Source organism: Scatophagus argus, chromosome 19 (assembly GCF_020382885.2).
Source record: "Scatophagus argus isolate fScaArg1 chromosome 19, fScaArg1.pri, whole genome shotgun sequence".
NCBI lineage: Eukaryota > Metazoa > Chordata > Actinopteri > Scatophagidae > Scatophagus > Scatophagus argus.
Window position 1 is genome coordinate 1,967,177 of NC_058511.1, and position 14,472 is coordinate 1,981,648.

The window sequence follows — 14,472 nt, forward strand, 5'->3', positions numbered from 1 at the left end:
CGCTGCGATTTGAGCTGTACTGCAGCCTGCCACCAGGGGGCGATACAGGTGTTTTAGTTTCACCTTTGGGGAACTCTCATGCTGTCCATCTTCACGTAATCAGTCCTCACAACTTAAATGATAAAATTTGTTCTCTGTGCTTACTATTTACAGCTTTCACATCCATTTAAATAAGACCAGGGGTCGTCTGAGCAGCTGAAGGTAAAAACTTAAACCTGACTTAGCTTTTGCCGCAATGCAACACAGCATCGACACATGGAACTGGCCATTTAAACATATGCAAGTGCACCTTTCAGCTACCACTGAGGACAGCTGAGCGCAAATTTCTGGGTTTTAGCAACCTGAGGAAAACTTTTGATTTTGAAACGTACTAATGGTTGGTATTGAACAAGCTGATTCCAGTGTTTTTAGGCCAAGAAAAGAATACTCATATAACAGCTTCAGCATTTCTTTTCCCACATTCATGTCCAGCAAGCTTTGAATCATTATTTAAACCTTCATGTTGAGAAGCAAAACTTTCAAAAAGAAGAACTGGACAGAATGTATAGAATATGAAAATATATGAAAAGTGATGAAGGATGCACGAGGGAGACTCGTGTCCTGTCCAGAATCTTGACCCTGGTCTTTCCTCACCGGAAGCGACACACCCACACTACAGAGCTGTGTGTGAATGCAGCCAGTCTGTCTGAGTCTGTCTGGTCTGGAAGTAAATGACATAATATCCTGTCCTCGCTGTCTGAGGTTTCAACTGATGCATTTCAATTTACCACTCGAGAAGTTACTGAGAACTGAATCAGGATTTCACCAGAAGCGAAGATCTATGTGTATGTGGACACAAGCTGCGTGCACACAGTACAGTCCATTCATGCATGTAATGTTCTCCCAACCTACTTTTGATAAAACCACACCCATCTCCAAAAAGAAAATCTTGACGACAGCCAACACTTGAGCCAACACACTGAGTCAAGCATGGAGGCTGTTGTTACCTTGGAAAGTAGCAGTATGGAACACTGAGTTTGATGGATTTACTGCCAGCAGACCGCAAATCAGAATTAGCCACTGTTTGCTTTAAAGAAGCCACCTGTTTTACTGTGAAATTAGCAAGAGGTCGCCGTGCGCAGCTTTACATGTTTATGATGTATGCATGCATGTGTTCACATAAGTAGTCGTGTCAGAGATCACCTTAAGCCACATCAAAGCTCCATAGAGACATTGTTCATCCAATAAGCATGGGCTTATTACAGGGACATAGCAGCCTGTATGGAAAGTTAAAAGTCTTCCAAAATATCTACATGGGGAGGGAGGAAATCAAACAATCTGTATATAGCATTAATATACACTATTTACAAAGTTTCAGAGCTACGGTGGAAAAACGATGGGGCTCCCTAAGAACTTCCTGTGCACTTGTCACAGAACCGCCCATGAAACTGGAATAAACTGCAAGAACAACTTTGCTTCTTATGGTTTTTATACTTCATGCTGACGAAAAATAATGATTTCAAACTTAAAAAATATTAAAGTGCGCTTAATTCTCTTTAATGGAACATAAACTAATGTTTGGCAGTAGAATATCTGAATATAAACTAGTACATAAGAATTCATGATTAACTGGGTTTATTTGAACACATTTAAAAAAGATCTTCATCACACATATTGTATGACATTCTGTTCATTTTTATTTTTTATTTTTGGAAAATATGTATTTGATTCCTTGTTGAGATTGGAATCAAAGTCATGCACTCATATGGCAGAGGAAATCAAGAATAAAAGGGGAGTGAAACCTCCTGCATCCATAAAGGGAATTACCTTAAGAACATGAGCTGCAGTAGTAAAGGCTTTAACCACCAGAGGGCGCTATTCACTGTGATCACAATAGTTGTCTTCGTGGTCAACAGCGCCCTCCAGGGCCTTACTGGCACATTACACAATGAGTGGCTGAAGTTCCCCTGGACGCTGTGGTCAGAAACGCGTCCCGCCTCAGACTGAGCGGGCTGCCACGGCGTCAGGCTGCAGGCTGGAGGACGTGGAGGAGGCAAAGGAGCAGTGCATGATGGGACAGAACGGCTCATGGGCCCTGAGAGCCTCGTTCAGCAGGCGCTGCTCCTCAAACAGGGAATCCACCTGAGGACATGCAAGGATTTCATGAGATTTCTTTGCGGCTTCATTTGCTTTTTAAATCTTGTTTTGAAGTGCTGAAACACATGAGGATGAAGTAAAGAGCTGAGCTGCAGAAAAACACTGAGCAAGAACACGCGACAGGTGATTTAATGTTACCTCTCGTTTCAGCTTTCTGTTCCTCTGCTCCAACAGCTCACAGGCCTGGAGGACGGGAGAGGAGGAAACAGGACAGGAGAGATGGAAGAGGAGAACAGGAAGAGACCAAAGTTATGAATGAATCAGAGGCTTAGATGTTTTATCACCTTTACACTAAGTGAGGATACGTTTGTGATGCTAACATGATGCATTTTCTGAGGTATTATAGATCTCTGCCTCTGCAGCATCTAGTCTGTCAATTCATTTTTTAAAATCCATCTCTTTTGAGGACCCCAAATTCATTGATGTGGATCCCTGAAGTCCTCCTTTAACCCAAACTGAATTCTAAGCCCAACACAACCAACATTTAGTCCTCAAAAAGCCACTTGAAGCAGTGAGGAACAGAAAAAAGCTCCTCACTCTCAGGGTCTATAATTGGCTCTTATGAAGGTAGAAGTGTGTGTGTGTGCGTGCAGACACCCACACACACCCACACACATACAGCATGCAGAAGGTCGGCTCTCTGTGTTTGTCTCTTCCGGCTCTTCTGGGCTGCAACTCGGTTCTTCTCTCTCCTCTTCAGCCTCCTGTCTCCATCCTCTGAACCCTGAGACACACACACACACACACACACTCTTTTGAAATGGGAACATCGTCTTTGGTGACTGACCAGCAGTTTGGGCCCCACAAACCAGTCAGACCCCACGCTGTGAGTGGGCTCTCAGTGCTGGACGTCCACAGGGACCCACTGGGTGATAAACAACGGACTGCTGGATCTTCTGTTCATAGAATATTTGTTAAAATTCTGTGTGTTTTACTGCAGCCAGATTTAAAATTCACAACAGTTCATTTGAGCCCAAGCAGACAATAATGTTTCTGCACGCTGCTCTTTCTCACACAAACTTCATTTTTAGCACTTGGGTGACCACTGAGTTTGCTCTTTGACTGTAAACAAGCTAGCATGACCCTGACCTTTGACCCCCCGTTGTAGCACATCCAAAAGCATTTCCTGTTAATTTTAAGCAATTAAAGATGTAAATACACAGCATGTCGGTGTGGTCTTACCTCACATCCTTCACAGAGGAGTTTGTTCTCGCAGATCCTCTGATGAGACGGGTAGTAGGAATCACAGTCTGACATCACAGACCTCTCAAAGCAGGCATTAACTGCAGAAAAACAGGAGAATATCCTGCACACCTGCTCTGTCAGGACGTAAAAAGTGTCATTTGTGGACTGGACGCTGAGTCCAGTGAAGTTAAAACAAACCACGCAGAAAACAGGCAGCAGTTTCACTTCAGCTTTTCTTCCATTTTTCATTTTCGCTGCCGTTTTCGAAGAAGCAACGAGACCAGTTCACATAAGTCATATGACTCGGGGGCCACTGTTGACCAAAGACTTTCTGGACTGGCAAGACATCACTGATGCTCTGAGTGACTTCAAGCCACATCCTGCCGCTGCAAATACTCACCAAATGTGTATTAATCCACAGCTAAAAATAGCTCCCAACCAGTGGATCATTTCCTCCTGTGTGAGAGCTGCACACAGCTCGCGGGGCACCAAGAGGTGGACTGACACATTGCTGGTTTGGGTTATTTTATGGAATCAGTTGGAAAAAAAATGACTGATTTCAGGACCAATACGATGCTGGTGAAGGAGAGCAGCGAGCAATGACATCAAACACACAGTGTAGACTGAGTCACACATGGCAGTGTTTTTTATTGTCACAGAAACCACATCGAAGGCTTTGTTTCCTTCAGGTGTACATAAGCTGTAGGTTATGAACTTTTCGTATACGCTGAAACAAAAATCCGTATCACGCATCCCTATCATGTGACGAAGCACAACTGACTCAAGTGCTGTGCATAGTGTCTTGTCTCAGAGCGGGACACTGAGACAGACCACAGAGTCGAGACAACAGACAGAGGAGGCAAAGAGCACATTTTTTAATGAATTTATCACAGAAACCCTAACTGGAGAAATGCTGAATATCAAACATGATAATCAGCCAACCAATTAATGATTAACCACCAACTTTGACTGCTCTCTTGTGGTTTGGAGCCATAAAGCCAACCAGTAGTTCTTTGTTTAAGGGGATTAAAGGAATTTCTCACCCTTATTATTTATTCATTCATGTCCAAATGCGAGACATTGAATCTTTAATATAAATGTTGGAGAAACTCTTTCACTGTGTTTAAAAATAAATGAACCTCAAGAGTCGTCGTTACATTCTTTAAGAGCTGAAAAACTTAGTCCAGGCATCACGCCCTCCTCACTGCTCTGTGGTAACGGAAGCAGGAAGTGTCACTCCGGCGTGTCCACTCCCACAGGTTTCTTGCTGAGAGGCACATAGCACCCTGTGGCCGCTGCTTCCTCTACGGCTCTCTTGATTGGCTGCCTGTTCCTTGTCGCGGCGGAGTTCGTAGGAGGCAGAGCGGCACCTGATTGGCCATTACAATCAAACACTTCTCTGTGGATCTCCAGCGTGGCGTGACTTGATTTCATGTTGAGGATCTCACAGAGGCCTTCAGCTTGTTTCTGCAGAGTTTTGATTGACTACAGAGAAAAGTGAAGAAAAGCATATTTACATCCATCTAGAAAGTGTGGATAAAACTTGACACGGGTTTAGTGAGTTACCTTTATGACCTGGATGGCCTGTTTCACCATCCCAGGAGCCACTGCTGACAAATCACTCATGATGCTCTCTGCAAACACACACAAGTGTCACAACATCAGCTCTTTGTGGCTGGTCAGATTAGGAAAGCTAAGATACTAACATATTCAGTGTGCAAAATTTCATCATTGTTGTCAATGCTTGCATGTTAGTCAACAGGACTCTGGGATAGAAACAAAATCATAATACATGTACGTCAGTACAGTACAGTACTGTTGTGTATCACAGTACGTCTGAGAATGTGATCTCCTAAACTGATATTCAATCAAAACAATGACATATGGGCCACTATCATGTTTTGCAGCGCATGAGACCAAACTCCATTAACAAACTGCAGGTTTTTTAAAGACAGACTGTGTGAGTTTCTTTTCCCCCACATAATGTGTGATTACACATCCTGTATTTTTTATTCACTGTCTTTACTGCATTAGTCTACTGAAACTCACAAGGTGAACAAAGACAACTGGTGCATTTAGGTGTTTGAGTTCAGGGGAGTGAAACTTCAAATGTCCATCTTAAGGAGAAGCAGTTCTTCCTGAAGGAAGAGGAAGAATGTCTCCATCACACTGCATACTGTACATATCTATGAACCCACAGGAACAAGCATACGGTGTTTCAATATAACCAGAAACAAACGTTACCAACAGCAACACAGAATATAACAAACATGCATCACGCAACAAATCGCTGCAGAAACTTTTAAATGCTTTTGTCCTCAAGCATCTTTTCAGAACGAGAGCACACAGATGAAAAGTGTGTGTGTGTGTGTGTGTGTGTGTGCGTGCGTGCACGCGTTTAGCGGCAACAACCTTGATCAGGATCTTTGACGACCTCTTGAGGTTTGACTGCGTGCTCGTACAGTCCCTGAAAAACACAAAACACAGCAGGCGTCAGGAGTCGCTGCAGGAGACATCACTGTTGTTTTCTCTGTGCATTTCGTCAAAAGATTTCCTCTCAGAGGTAATTAAGTTAACCGGAATTGATCAAAAACATTTTTATCACTAAACCGTATGGGATTGATAATGGATCAGTAGTTCAAAAATTAAGATGATTCTTGCAGAAAGTCTGACAATTTGATCTGAACAGTCATTTATCAGACTGATCATCAGTCTGTGGAATGATGGAAATCTGTTGTTTTTTGTAGTCTTGTGTCTGTAAGGTTTCATCCCACTCGGTTGTGTTCATCCTGTGAAACTGAGCTGTCAGTGTCTCAGGCTCAACACCACCTGCACACTTTGGTGCCATTTTATCAGACCTAAATAAAGATAAAACCGCTGAGACACCCACCATGAGTTTACGTTCAGCTTTGAGGGAGTGGACCACATGGGGCAAGATCTGTTTTGGGTAAGCACGACGCCTCCACGTGGTCTCAACTATGGTGTCATCCAGCAGGCTTTCCAGGTCAAGAGCCTGATCTTCCACTGAGAGCGTTAGTGGTGGACGGACAAGAGAAACAGAAACTGGACTTAATTAAGTGCATGACAGAAACATTTAAACTGTTGAGACACTTTATAGTTTGAAGGGGCACAGTGAATCACCTTCGATATCCGGTGCCTGCTCCCATGGCTGTCCGTTCACCAGCACGTTGTCCTGAACAGCCGCCTCAAAGTTCTGCGCAGATAAAAACACTTTTCACAACTTAACAATCAGAAAGCAATTAGCAGGACACACCAGACTGAGTGTGTGGAATACAGCAGCAATACATGATAAACTGTAACTTAGTTGATGCCTTATTCCTAGGGGTGAACTGCTGATAGATCACCATCAAAGCGAACAAAACTAGAGTTATCGTGTGTTAACGAACTTGACAGCAAACATTTCAAGTTGAGGGTTTATTTGAATCACGTGCTGCCCTCTATCACGTTTAAAACGAACTGCCTTTCATATCGCTTTTGCGGATGTGCTAGAACGTTGACAGCAAAGCTACCATGAAATACGACATTTTTTGAATAGGGTTTGGTGTGCAGTTTTCCAGGCCACGGAGAGCCAACTCTGCACTTGTAGCAATAGTTCTTCATGAAACAACACCCGGAGGTCTAATGACAGGTGGCAGGATCAGCTTTCTAACCTCTAAATTACATAAATTACTGGGACTACTGGGACAATACAGTTAGTAACAACAGCTGTAGTGAGTCTGACCCACCGCCAGCAGCTCCTGCAGTAAAGTTCGCTTCGTTTCCTCTTCAACGTCCGGCTGTTCGTCGAAAACTGCCTTCAGAATGTCTTTGTATTTATTTGTCTGCTCGATTACTTGTTTTTTCGATGCTACTTGAACTCTGTATTCCTGATTTGTTTCATCGCTGAGTAGAGGTTCATCCTGTACGGACTCCATCTTTACCGCCAACTGTGTTTATATTTTTTACGCAGACCGGAAATTATTTCCAACTTCCTGGTCCGACTGCGAAAGTTACCCCCGGAACAACTATGATAGTATCATATAAGGTGTCCGCCCGAATGTTAGCTATGGTCCGAAAGTTAGCAAATTATCAAATATCACAGTTTGCCGCCATTGTTTGTGCTCTTAGCTAGTATCATTTTTATTTCGAATGGAAAGTAGCTTTGTTGATTGTCACTGTCATATATCAGCCCGCGAATTTGAAGAGGTGGGCACTAAATTAACTAAACAACCTATATACGTAGCGCTATTTTTGAAAATCTTTCTCAGTGCAGTTGTTAGCTCGTGACTGTTTGATTTTTGTGTGTTACCACTACCCAAACAAGTCAGTAACTTCATGTTTTCTTCCCAGGATCTGGGGGATGTGATCCAGAGGACCACAGAGGTGAGTTATCAGTTCATCTAACAATGAAAATCCATCCCACATAACGCAGAGCATCTCAATACGTTTGCCTGAACAGTTTCACAGGGACAGACTGTAACGGAATTGAATTTAGGAGCTGCTGCCTGACTAAACCTTATACTTTTACAGACTGTAAACTTTGTTGTAGGACAGAGCAACATGGCTGAAATCAATATACAGTATGTATTAATAGTTTGCTCATATGTGGGAACCAGACAAGATATTAATATCATGACTGTATCATGAGGGATATGAAGCTAAGCTGATATTACTGATCTGTGAAGGAAAAGGGCAAAGAGTGTGTGTGTGTTATCTATGTCTTCATTTGTGTGTGTTTAGGCCGGAGTAGAGACTCTGGTTGCGGTCACAGAAGAAGTCAGAGAGTTTTCCAGAGTCCTTCAGCTGCAGGAGCGGTCTGTATGTCTTTAGTGTTATGTAATCAGTCCAATGACACACACAGCATCTGTCTCGTGAACTTATTATTATAGCAAATCCAGGAAGGACTGATGGAGTAAATGAAAAAAGAAAAACCCAACATGTTTACAAAAATCCTTTGTAAACATGTTTTGATAATTTTGAGACCAGGTTAGAAAACTATTGTGAAATAAAGTGCCAAACCCTAAAAAGCTGCACTGACAGGACGTGTGCATCTGCAGATACGTTATGTAAAGAATAAGAGCGTTTACATTGTGCTGTGCAGCTGCTCTCAGCAGGTTAGCATCGTATTTATTGTTCAGAGTGTTACCGCTGAATTCTTTTCTCACAGTTATCCAGATCTGGTGGCTCCATGTTTCGGCGTCCATCCTTTGCAGGGCATTGAGGGCCCCGAGCGCCGCAGTGTGAAGCCTCAGGTAATACAGCAGTCTGCACCTCCTCCATCTTTTGTTAATTTTACTTTATTGACTCTGAGAAAGTGAGGAGAGAAACTGTATCCAGTCTGCTCAGTGGTGTCCAAGGTGAAGAAAACAGGGGATGAGGACTCCACAGAGTGGGAGGGAGGGAAGGAAGGAGGGAGGGAGGGAGGGAGGGAGGGACGGATGGAGTGTTTCTGAGGCCACTGGAGGAGATGAATGTGTATTCTCTTTTTTTAAGTTATCACTGAAAGTACAAAAATTTATAAAATATTTTTTATACAGCATCTGGAAATGTGATGCCAAGTGAAAGCTGATTGTCTTTGTCGCATCATATGATTAATCCATTTAGGCAAAATTTGGCAGCAGACTTAAATATAATCGTTTCCAATTGCCTCAGAGTTTGTTGAGGAGGGTCAGCTGAGCCAGGATTAACTCTGGTGTGAACTGATGGGGACAAAGTAGAGAAAATCCTTAAAAAACATCCAAAATAAAAAGAAGTCTTGTTGTTAGAATGAGTTGTATCTACCTCACAGCTCTTAATGAAGAAGGCTTTTCCACAGGACCTGGATGTCGCAGTACCTCAGTTCTACAAGCACAGCGAACGCCTCGTCGCTGTCGGAGAGGTAGACAGCCAACACACACACATACACACATGCGTGACTGCCCCCAGTTAACAAATCCTAACTTTAATGTGACTTATGATAAAGTAAAGCAGATTAAATGTGTTAAAAATCCCAACTGGCCTCCTAATCTTTCTTGGTAGGAAAGTTAATGAACATAGTCAGTCACACTCACTTTCATCATGTTCTTAAACACACACACACACACACACACACACACACACACCAAAGAAGTAAAGCTGACATTGAAAACTGTCAGTGCCTGCCTGGACTGGCAAGTACTTCGTGTTTATTTTAGCACCTTCTCCAAATGCCACACCAGTACGTTTCATTTGCAGTGCTTAGTGGTAATTAAAGAATATGACGTTCAGAGACACCACACTGAAACCACCAAACTGAAAATGTACGTTTGATGGTTGAACTGTAATTGAAAGTCCAGGCCTGAGGGGAATGTGCATGTTTGTGTCAGTGCAGATTCCAGGCCTCACAGGGCTAAGTCAACAGTCCCACAGTCCACCTTCCAGGACTGTTGTTTTAACGGGTCTGGCTGGAACAGCATGGTTGGCCCTGCACTGCACTGTGAGTCTCTAAGCTCTCTGCTCACGTGAATGAGGAGGACACAAACAAAAACAAAGCAAACAAAAAGGACAGAAGAGCAGAGAAACTTAAGTTATTAACAAGAGATTTTTTCTTCTTGTACTATGCCTGTGATTAGGATGGTTATAGTTTTAACCTGACCGTCACCCTGCGGTGATTGGATCGCACACCTCGATTGAATCATGTCAAAATAGAAACGATTGTTCGAGCCAAACTGAGGACCTCCCTGATCATGCTGTCCCATACTTGCCCACTGCCCAGCCTGCCCCCCTAAGAGCCCACTCTGTGTGCATGACTCCTGGGATATAAAGATAACAATATTCTTGTTTCCAGATTGGTTTGGACTTCACGCCGTGGTGCGCTCCCACCCAGCAGGACAGAGACGACCAGATGAAGGTCTTCATCAAACAGCTGGATGTCGCCAAAGAGCTGGATCTGCCTGTGTGAGCACAGCTGCAGTCACTGCAGGCATCTTCATTCTCTATTCTGCTGGAGTGATGAAAGTTACGTTGTGCTTACTGGAAGGCACATTGTGTAAAAGGCAGCAGGTGTTTATCCACCTTTTGTCCAGCCAATAGGAAGCTTCATATAATTGTGATAATAAATGAAAAACAAAAATCCCAAACTGCATGTGAAAACCACTTTGAATTCTTTCCTCTGCTGGTGATGCTGACTCTTCGTACTTCCTGTTTTCTGTACAGGAACGTCCACTCACGATCAGCTGCCAAGGTCACCATAGCAACCATGAGAGAACGAGGTGGGTGTCCAGCTCCTCTTTGGCATTTTGTACATTTACGTGTCTGCTAAACATCTGGACGTTACAGTTTTATCGTTTTCCATCAGGTGTCGGTCGGGCTCTGCTTCATAACTTTGCAGGGAAACCTTCTGTCGCTCTGGAAGGTGTGAGGGCTGGTTACCTGTTCTCCTTTCCACCTGCTGTCTGCAGGAACCAGCAGGTGGGTGTGAACACAGGGAATATACTGCATCAAGTTAATGTGTGTGTGTGTGATCCCACATGAATCCATACATTAAAATGGTCTTTGATCCCATGTGAAAGATAAGCTCCAAAGCCCATAAAACTTAAACTGAACTTTGGTTCATTGGTGGTCATATAAAATGCACAGATGAAGTACAGCATGTTCTGTCTGACACGCGATGCCCTGTGAGTACGGAAACCACACAACTTACAGAATACGCAGTATGTGGTAACTGTGGTATCGGAAAGAACATGTAGATAAACGGTGTGAGTAACAGTGACAGTTTTACAACAGTGTTAGTCCTGGTTTAAGCAGTTAACATCCTGGAAGTGCTAGTCGTGGTAATAGCAGTAGTATTAGTACACATTCTGTTTGATGTTGTATCTCTTAGAGCTGGGTATTGTATTAACAAATTATGATGCCAGTAAGAATATCAGGATCAAATGCAGTTTTAATACTACATTGCCAGCCCTGCCAGCCCTGCCAGCCCTGAATGCACGGATTTGTGGCAATGAGATGAAACCACAGCTGGCAGCTCACAATACGTACAGGCTGATAATCTACGCTGTGGTAGTATTAGAAGCAGTATTAGCGGTGACGGTAACTCCAAAAACAGTAGTAAAGCTTATATTTCCTTGTAGTATAATAATAGTGTATTGTGTTGTTCATTTCATTAAAATGCTATCACAAATAATTCACATTTATTGTATTTAATATTTTCTGTTAGCATAAATGTTTAATGCAGAGAAACAATGGTGCTAAAAGCTTCAAAACCAGAAGCACAGAGTTTAAAGGTCAGAGACACAACGTGACATTATTCTTCTTCCTCCTCCATTCATTTCCTGACAGAGAGACAAACTGATCCAGCAGATCCCACTGGAACACATCTGTCTTGAAACTGACTCTCCTGCTCTGGGGCTCGATCAGCACGTACGTTTCACACGATCAAAGTTCGCTGTTTTCAGACTCGGCTGCATCTCCTCTGCACATCTTTTTAATCTCTTTCTGTCTCACAGGTGAGGAATGAGCCTGCTAACATCGTCCTGTCCTGCCGGTACATCGCTGACGTCAAAGGTCTGCCGCCGCAGACTGTTCAGCTCGTCACCACGCAAAACGCTAAGCGACTTTTCCCCAAGATGAGCAGGTGCTAACACTCACAGAAAGCACACAAAGTTTCTGAGATGAGAGACTTGGCCTGAGGGGGGCGCCAGAGGGGACCTAAATCATAGTGTTCTCACTGTGCTGTTGGGCTCAGCTGTGTTCTGAGCTTTATACTCACTTCAGCATGCTAACAGACATTTTTAGCACATAATGCACAAATTGCCAGTGATGTTAGCATGCTGTGATAGCACTAAGCTCAGTGCACAGCCAGGGCTGACTGGAGATTAGTTTTTGAGATATTTCCTGAAATCGTGTCAGATGAAAAGTCATGAAAATTCATCCTGAGCACAAATGGCAGTCCATGACGCTAAAGGCTGAGATGATAGACTTTAGAGACAGGTGGAAACACACACAAACAAACCATCAAGGCAAACGTCAACATCAGCAGCACTCAGGTTACTCGTGTGAATGATATCTGCATATAAACATGTATTCTGATCTCTGTTTCTGGAAGTAAAACCCTGAAAGTCAAAACGTGTTCAGGTCCATGTGCGTTTGTTCTGTTCACCTGCGTGTCCTCGTCCCGCTGCGGCAATCTACACCAGGTGTGATTTATCTGGAAGACAAAAGGTGTAGTGTTTTGTTCACAACAGTCATCATCCAAAACAGAAAATTTCCCTCCCGAGCTCACCCCTCCCAGCCAGTGATCGCCAGGCATGAGGTGAAGCGAGGTGAACAGGTGAGTAATCACTCCCAGTCACGGAGCACACACATAGCGACGCTGCCTGCACCTGATAGGCCCATGCAAAGCAAACACACGAACAGGAGTGCGTCAGTGAGTCAGAACTTCTTACGCCTCTCTTCGAAGTGCCTCCTCTCTGGAAGCTTGGCGGGTGGCGACCTCTCGCTGCAGGCCGCCCTGCGCTGCGGTCCGGCGGTCAGAGCGGTGAGGAGGGCCGGGCTGGTCCGCAGGTGATTCCGGAAATGTCTCCTCTCTGCCCTCCCCCAGGACTGCCGAGGGCTCACCTCCACCTGACACCACGTCTCCCTCCGTAGGTTCAGCTCCAGGAGAGCCTGGTCCTCATTTCCGGACATTGTGTGTTTGTCTTGATGTGCTTTGGGGTGTATTTCTCCTGCTGGCAGTTAGTTTGTGATGCTGGCGTTACCATTGCAACGTGAAACCCGAAGAGCCACCTGCAAGCCAAAGATCCTTTATGCTGTAAGATGAGTTACTCCATTGAGAGTTCCCAGTGTTTTCATACATCCTATAAACTTTTATTCTCTCTCTTTGGTTGGCCATGTCAATTTTACTTTTGGTTCCATTACTCTTAAAGTTACTGCAAATCTTATGACTCAAATAAAAGGTACAACCATGGAAAATTATAGAGATGGACCAAAAATAGAATGTATTGGCAAAGTATGATCCTGTCATGGATATTGTATTGTGTACAGTGGTTTTAAACATGAGGTCCAGGGACTCCCTGAGGTACTTGAGGGGGTTCTAGGGGGTCCCCAACAAAATGGCAGATAATTTATCTTCCCTGTAATTCTATCCATTTCATCAGTGATGGACTGTATGAGTAGTTTGGTCACAGGCTTCATGTGCTTCCTGGAATAGAATATCTTAAAGCAAATTTCATTCAGTGACCCTGGGACAAAACCTTCTGACTGCTTAGAGGTGAAAAGCTTCCCTGCAAGAAAGTGATTGTCATGTAATGGTGTGTGTGTGTGTTTGTGTGTCTGTCTGTGTCTGTTACTGGGCAACAAGACAGGATTCAGTGACAGGAGTGAGAGCTCACCTCCATCAGGCCCAGGCTCAGTATCACTGAAGTCAGGTTATTTGATCCTCCTGTGACCGACCTGCGCACAGGGCGGTTAAGAGTTATTCCTGTTTCTTGCTTGACGGCACTTTAATGTAAATAAGCACCATGTTTGTCTTATTTTCACACATATTGACGAAACAGGAAAGTGCGTGTGCACTAAGTGTGAGTGGGATCAGACTCGTGAAGCTTGTACCTGCGGCAGTGGAGTCCCACTGGGTCAAAGGATGATTAGGATTAGAACAGATAACAGCCTGAACATATGGACGGGCTGATTATAAGGACGATGCAGCAACTCAGGCCTGACAGGAAGCAACACACACACAGGGTCCATATCAGTCATTTTCATTGATTTGTTATTTATGTTTAATATACATCAATCAGCCACCTGTTTAACATGTCGCAGGTCCCCCAATCACCAATCAGCCGCCCCCTTTGTGCTGCCCGAACAGCTCTGAGCTGTCAGGGTCAGGAACACAGGACCTCTGGGGGGATTTTGTGGTCACCAGCATCACAGTGTTGGATCATTTGGGTCCTGTGCACTGAGGGTGGATTCGGCTTATTCCGATGCATTCCACAGATTCTCCATCAGGTTTGGATCTGAGGAGGCTCCAGGCCGTCGTTGTGGTTTCAGACATTCCTGAGCCGTGACGGGGGTACAGTGTGCAGCTGGTCTGCACTGTTTAGGTGGATGGTGTGTGTCAAAGAACATCCACATGACTGGCAGAACCCAAAGTTCCCCTGTAGAACGCTGCACTGACTGATGCCTAATGTTACTCTC

At 44.0% G+C, this 14,472-nt stretch overlaps 3 protein-coding genes and 1 long non-coding RNA gene across 8 annotated transcripts; 1 reads left to right on the forward strand and 3 right to left on the reverse strand.

The window, feature by feature from the left end:
- Nucleotides 1–1,368: 1,368 nt before the first annotated feature.
- batf3 (basic leucine zipper transcription factor, ATF-like 3) lies at nucleotides 1,369–3,697 on the reverse strand. 2 transcript variants are annotated; one of them, XM_046372841.1, is made up of 4 exons: nucleotides 3,319–3,697; nucleotides 2,744–2,860; nucleotides 2,275–2,319; nucleotides 1,369–2,121 (listed from the first exon to the last, which is right to left on the reverse strand). In XM_046372841.1, exons 1-4 carry the CDS (start codon nucleotides 3,568–3,570, stop codon nucleotides 1,978–1,980), a joined length of 558 nt encoding a protein of 185 aa, XP_046228797.1. In that variant the 5' UTR covers nucleotides 3,571–3,697; the 3' UTR covers nucleotides 1,369–1,977. The 2 variants fall into 2 exon arrangements, with proteins under 2 accessions (XP_046228797.1, XP_046228798.1); XM_046372842.1 differs by having other exon boundaries at nucleotides 1,376–2,121; nucleotides 2,756–2,860; nucleotides 3,319–3,592.
- A 243-nt stretch (nucleotides 3,698–3,940) lies between these two features.
- nsl1 (NSL1 component of MIS12 kinetochore complex) lies at nucleotides 3,941–7,313 on the reverse strand. The gene is made up of 6 exons (XM_046372824.1): nucleotides 7,068–7,313; nucleotides 6,463–6,535; nucleotides 6,212–6,345; nucleotides 5,734–5,788; nucleotides 4,888–4,955; nucleotides 3,941–4,806 (listed from the first exon to the last, which is right to left on the reverse strand). Exons 1-6 carry the CDS (start codon nucleotides 7,254–7,256, stop codon nucleotides 4,555–4,557), a joined length of 771 nt encoding a protein of 256 aa, XP_046228780.1. The 5' UTR covers nucleotides 7,257–7,313; the 3' UTR covers nucleotides 3,941–4,554.
- A 20-nt stretch (nucleotides 7,314–7,333) lies between these two features.
- On the forward strand, nucleotides 7,334–14,011 carry tatdn3 (TatD DNase domain containing 3). Of its 4 annotated transcripts, XM_046372791.1 has the most exons (12): nucleotides 7,353–7,527; nucleotides 7,672–7,704; nucleotides 8,062–8,135; nucleotides 8,489–8,573; nucleotides 9,110–9,199; nucleotides 10,127–10,236; nucleotides 10,495–10,550; nucleotides 10,637–10,749; nucleotides 11,620–11,700; nucleotides 11,787–11,914; nucleotides 12,541–12,610; nucleotides 12,740–14,011. In XM_046372791.1, exons 1-12 carry the CDS (start codon nucleotides 7,471–7,473, stop codon nucleotides 12,845–12,847), a joined length of 1,005 nt encoding a protein of 334 aa, XP_046228747.1. In that variant the 5' UTR covers nucleotides 7,353–7,470; the 3' UTR covers nucleotides 12,848–14,011. The 4 variants fall into 4 exon arrangements, with proteins under 4 accessions (XP_046228745.1, XP_046228747.1, XP_046228744.1 ...); XM_046372789.1 differs by having other exon boundaries at nucleotides 7,334–7,390; nucleotides 12,541–14,011; XM_046372788.1 differs by having other exon boundaries at nucleotides 12,541–14,011.
- LOC124050382 lies at nucleotides 12,976–14,210 on the reverse strand. Its single transcript, XR_006841604.1, has 4 exons — nucleotides 14,080–14,210; nucleotides 13,888–13,993; nucleotides 13,671–13,731; nucleotides 12,976–13,065 (listed from the first exon to the last, which is right to left on the reverse strand). It is a non-coding gene; the product is annotated as an uncharacterized LOC124050382 (long non-coding RNA).
- Nucleotides 14,211–14,472: the final 262 nt, after the last annotated feature.